General features: G+C 38.6%; 1 protein-coding gene across 1 annotated transcript in view; it reads left to right on the top strand.

The window, feature by feature from the left end:
- Positions 1 to 5,164, top strand: part of RAB39A (RAB39A, member RAS oncogene family) — a 29,016-nt gene extending 23,852 nt beyond the window's left edge. Inside the window, exon 2 of the mRNA XM_082627794.1 lies at positions 4,253 to 5,164. Coding sequence (XP_082483920.1) covers positions 4,253 to 4,679 — 427 coding nt within the window. The 3' untranslated portion in view covers positions 4,680 to 5,164. The remainder of the gene's footprint in view (positions 1 to 4,252) is intronic.
- The last annotated feature ends 836 nt before the right edge of the window (positions 5,165 to 6,000 follow it).

Raw genomic sequence — 6,000 nt, forward strand, 5'->3', positions numbered from 1 at the left:
CAGCCACTCTGTGTCTTTTGGTGGGAGCATTTAGTCCATTTACATTTAAGGTAATTATCGATATGTATGTTCCTATTCCCATTTTCTTAATTGTTTTGGGTTCGTTATTGTAGGTCTTTTACTTCTGTTGTGTTTCTTGCCTAGAGAAGTTCCTTTAGCATTTGTTGTAAAGCTGGTTTGGTGGTGCTGAACTCTCTCAGCTTTTGCTTGTCTGTAAACGTTTTAATTTCTCCATCAAATCTGAATGAGATCCTTGCTGGGTAGAGTAATCTTGGTTTCAGGTTTTTCTCCTTCATCACTTTAATTATGTCCTGCCACTCCCTTCTGGCTTGTAGAGTTTCTGCTGAGAGATCAGCTGTTATCCTGATGGGGATTCCCTTGTGTGTTATTTGTTGTTTTTGCCTTGCTGCTTTTAATATGATTTCTTTGTGTTTAATTTTTGACAGTTTGATTAATATGTGTCTTGGCGTATTTCTCCTTGGATTTATTCTGTATGGGACTCTCTGTGCCTCCTGGACTTGATTAACTATTTCCTTTCCCATATTAGGGAAGTTTTCAACTATAATCTCTTCAAATATTTTCTCAGTCCCTTTCTTTTTCTCTTCTTCTTCTGGAACCCCTATAATTCGAATGTTGGTGCGTTTAATGTTGTCCCAGAGGTCTCTGAGACTGTCCTCTGTTCTTTTCATTCTTTTTTCTTTATTTTGCTCTGCAGCAGTTATTTCCACTATTTTATCTTCCACCTCACTTATCCGTTCTTCTGCCTCAGTTATTCTGCTATTGATCCCATCTAGAGTATTTTTTATGTCATTTATTGTGTTTTTAATCGATGCTTGATTCATCTTTAGTTCTTCTAGGACCTTGTTAACTGTTTCTTGCATTTTGTCTATTCTATTTCCAAGATTTTGGATCTGGGAAATAGAATCTTGGATCATCTTTACCATCATTATTCTGAATTCTTTTTCAGGTAGACTGCCTATTACCTCTTCATTTGTTAGGTCTGGTGGGTTTTTATCTTGCTCCTTCTCCTGCTGTGTGTTTTTCTGTCTTCTCATTTTGCTTATGTTACTGTGTTTGGGGTCTCCTTTTTGCAGGCTGCAGGTTCATAGTTCCTGTTGTTTTTGGTGTCTGTCCCCAGTGGCTAAGGTTGGTTTAGTGGGTTGTGTAGGCTTCCTGGTGGAGGGGACTAGTGCCTGTGTTCTGGTGGATGAGGCTGGATCTTGTCTTTCTGGTGGGCAGGTCCACGTCTGGTGGTGTGTTTTGGGGTGTCTGTGGACTTTTTATGATTTTAGGCCACCTCTCTGCTAATGGGTGGCGTTGTGTTCCTGTCTTGCTAGTTGTTTGGCTTAGGGTGTCCAGCACTGTAGCTTGCTGGTCGTTGAGTGAAGCTGGGTGCTGGTGTTGAGATGGAGATCTCTGGAAGATTTTCGCCGTTTGATATTATGTGGAGCTGGGAGGTCTCTTGTGGGCCAGTGTCCTAAAGTTGGCTCTCCCACCTCAGAGGCACAGCACTGACTCCGGGCTCCTCAATTTGGGATGATTTGTTGTCTATTCATGTATTCCACAGATGCAGGGTACATCAAGTTGATTGTGGAGCTTTAATCCGCTGCTTCTGAGGCTGCTGGGAGAGGTTTCGCTTTCTCTTCTCTGTTCTCACAGCTCCTGGGTCTCAGCTTTGGATTTGGCCCCGCCTCTGCGTGTAGGTCGCCGGAGGGCGTCTGTTCTTCGCTCAGACAGGACAGGGTTAAAGGAGCAGCCTCTTCGGGGACTCAGGCCGGGCGGGAGGGAGGGCCCATATCAGAATTCTAAATCTAATATCCAGACACAAACTGGAGATCAAATTATTATATAGAAAAAGGCAGATGTCCTATTAAGACCTTTTATTCTGACTAATTATTAATAAGGGCTATTTTACAGAATATGTTACATATACTTCACTATAATTTTATTCTATAGAATGATTTGGAAACTGTGTTCCAAATATGTTTTCAAAATTAAATACAAAGTGCTAGAAAATATGGTATTTCCTATATGCCTCTGCCTAATAGACAAGCATTTCAATGTTGAATTTTTAAACACAAAAGCATGTTGTTTTAAATTATACTAATGGTAAATTAATTGCAGGGGGTGGGTGGTAATGCTGAGTAAATGAAAGCTTTCAGTCTAATAACAGCCTTAATTAGGTTTCTCTTAAGACACTGCACATCTGTCTAAATTCACACATATACAGATGAGTAGCAAAACAATAACAAATTATCCCTCAAAATTAAAAAAAACAACAACAACTTAAATGAACTGCATTATTTGTAGCCTGCCAGTGATAGTGGGAGATTTTTTTCTTACTGTCAACAACTGTACGGTACAGTAGTCCTTGAGAGAGGTTGTTTTTTTAAGTAGTCGCTTGAGAACCTCTCTACCATGAATTCTGAGGAGAAGGGGAAGCAGGAGATATGGAAAGGGGAGGTAAACTTTCTTCAACAAGTGGTACTTGTGGTATCAGGTCACTGAACTGAGCTGTGATTTCAGCAATAAGGATAAAGAAGGTATGTAAAAGTTGGAAAGTACCAAATAACACACTGGCCCTCCACAAAGATCTTTGGTGCCTCAGGCAAGTAACAGATGAACTTGCTTAAGGATGATCTCAATGCTTAAGATCACTGACAACTTGGGATAATTCCCTGGTGGTCCACTGGTTAGGACTCTGCGATTCCACTGCAGGGGGCCCCGAGTTTGATCCCTGGTCAGGGAACTAAGACCTCGCAAGCCACGTGGCACGACCAGAAATAACGAGATCACTGACAACTTGGAAACTGAGACACATATGTGATTTCTGGCTAATACAACATTTAACACTTTCCCTCTCTGATAAGATTAATTAATCCAATATAGCAAATATTAACTTACATCCATCACTTGCCAGGAAGTTCTTAGATACATAGACAGAATATGTTTAACCCTCAAGGAGCTTTGAATTGAGTAGGAGACATACCAACAAACCCAATCAGCACATTATGAAAACTGATATAATGGCTGGTGGTAGGCCAAAGGTTCAATGGAATTATAAGAGAGAGAAGTGCCTAAGAGAGGTAGAGGGGGAGAAGACAGTGACAGGGAAGGCTTCTTATATGACAGGATTTTTGAATTGACTCAGAAGAAATAGGAGTTTGCTGGCAAAAAAAAAAAAAAAAGGGTAGAAGACATGCTAGGTAGAGAAAACAACATATGTAAAGGCAAAAATATAAAACAGTATAGCCTTGGCCCCTTGCCTCATGATTCAGTCAGGAAACAAATGGCACACTTGAAAGGTTAACTGAAAAGAGTTTAATGAAGTGACTTTCCAGAAATGCGGGCAAGGTCAAGGACACCAACAAAGGATGGTGATGCATTCAGTAATAGCAACAGTGGGAAGCCATTAACGACCTGGCCAGAAGGGGCAAGGAAAGGAAATGAGATTGCCAGAACCTGGTGAAAGCCATAGCCATGGGAGAAGGGCTACCCAACAGGAACCTGGATCAGAAGAGACTAGATCTGGGGCTTCCCTGGTGACGCAGTGGTTGAGAGTCTGCCTGCCGATGCAGGGGACACGGGTTCGTGCCCCGATCCGGGAAGATCCCACATGCCGCGGAGCGGGTAGGCCCGTGAGCCATGGTCGCTGAGCCTGCACTCCGCAACAGGAGAGGCCACAATAGTGAGAGGCCTGCGTACCGCAAAAAAAAAAAAAAAAAAAAAAAAAAAAAAAAGAGAGACTAGATCTGTAGAGGCAAACGATCATAAAATTATGCACATCTCAGATTCATATCCCAGGTCTGAACAATTTCCCGTTTCTTGAATAGGTATAGCCCAGGACTAAACCTGTAACTGACATTATAACAAGTTTGCCCTTGTTTCTTCTTCCTTAACTGACAGAAAGAGAAGCCTGTTGATTTAAATGATAGGGAGAGATTCTTAAGATCTGGTCTGCTGTGCAACCTCTGCCCCACACCAAATCTTTTTGTGTGCCTACTTTTAACCACAGTAATGTGATAATTATTCTATCAGATATTTAAAAATAAAAACAAGTAATCCTGAGTGTGAGATGACATGTAAGTGCTTATTTGTCTATTTAAAAATATCTACTTTAATATCAGTGGATGAAACTGGCTTGCATATTAGTTTCATAGAATTTTTTTGTTCACTTTGACACTTCATATTTGACTTATAAACTGTAGTTAAATCACATTAATTACAACCTTTTTTTCTATTTATTTTTCAGATCAATAACTCGATCTTATTACCGCAACTCGGTTGGTGGATTTTTAGTATTTGACATTACTAACCGACGATCTTTTGAACATGTGAAAGATTGGCTAGAAGAAGCAAAAATGCATGTACAGCCATTTCAGATTGTATTTCTGCTAGTGGGACATAAATGTGATTTAGCTTCACAACGTCAAGTTACAAGGGAAGAAGCTGAAAGACTGTCAGCAGACTGTGGTATGAAGTATATAGAAACCTCAGCAAAAGATGCTACAAATGTTGAGGAATCCTTCACTATCTTGACAAGAGACATATATGAGCTTATTAAAAGGGGAGAAATTTGTATTCAGGATGGCTGGGAAGGGGTTAAGAGTGGTTTTGTTCCAAATACTGTGCATTCTTCTGAGGAAGCAGTAAAACCCAGGAAAGAGTGCTTCTGCTGACTTCATACATGCCAAAGAACTAAGAACAGATTGGGTGTCATTTCAGGATAAATACCAACATTAACAACAGAATGATGTAATGAAAGCATTTTAAAAAGTTATAAACCCATGCTAACACTATTTTGTAAGGTATTTGATTCAGAGCATTTCTGGAAACTGGAGTATCTACATAATTGCCTCCATTCTCACTTTGTTAGCATATAACTGACCATAATATCCAAATATGTCAATATTACTCATTTTTCTTGACAGTTTGAAATGGATGTTTTGTGCATATATAATCTGATTGAAAAGATTTTACCAGGAATTACATTCTCTAATGTTAATTAATTAATATTAAATAGTAAAGTGGATTTAAAAGTGCACTGTTTACTTATAAAGTAAACAATCACAGAGTTATTAACTAGGCCTAAAATAACGATTCCTTGTTTAAGGTACCAGGTTTTTAACCATTCTCTGAAATATTTATTCTCCCTTAATTTTGCCTGAACATGAGAAGATAAGTTTTATATTAATTTTTGTTCTCTGATTTATTGCTCCTGAAAATTTTATGTTTTATAATGATATCTAAGGATCCAAGCAAAAGGTTTTATTGCAAATATTTGTAAAAATAAAAATGAAGGATCACTATCAGCAAATGTTTTGTTGTTATAGTATACTGTCCTTATTTAGACAAGAAAAACTTAAGCCATTTTGTCCAGATTTTCAAATGTTTTGGTATAAAGCTAGCATAGTATTCTTTTGTAATTAAAAAAAATTCTCTCTGTTTTATAGCTAGTCCCATCTCTATCATATTTGCCAAATATTGCTTATTTTACTGGTCTTTCTAAAGGACAACGTTTTGGTTTTATTTGTCAAGTTTACTGCTTTTCTCCTCTATTTTTGACTTTTCTCTTGATTAATTTTGTCCTTCCATTCTTTTGGATTTACCTTTTTCTTGTTCTATGTCTACTGTCCATTTCCTGTAGCTTCAAGAGCCATTTTCAACAACTCAACGAGCTCTGCTGGCTGTGTCATGGCCACTTCATCATATGCCGTTAAAACTTAATCTCATACACTGGGTGAAGACTCAGCAGTCTTATTTTGCTTTCAAAATTGTTCTATGGCTGTGGATCCTTCTTCTTCTCCTAAATTACCACTATCATCAGGGAAAATTCTACTGGGCCTCATGCTGCTTATAAGGCTTGCCTTTCCTGCAGTTTCATAATAAAAGAAAAAGCATTTCCACCCTTTTTTTTTGATGTTGATCGAAAATTTAGCAACACTTCTTTGCACTGTATTCAAATCCTGAAATATAAGCAAGCCTTCAAGCATATGGGCT

Source organism: Mesoplodon mirus (assembly GCF_964341445.2).
Source record: "Mesoplodon mirus genome assembly, chromosome: 7".
Classification (NCBI taxonomy): Eukaryota; Metazoa; Chordata; class Mammalia; order Artiodactyla; family Ziphiidae; genus Mesoplodon; species Mesoplodon mirus.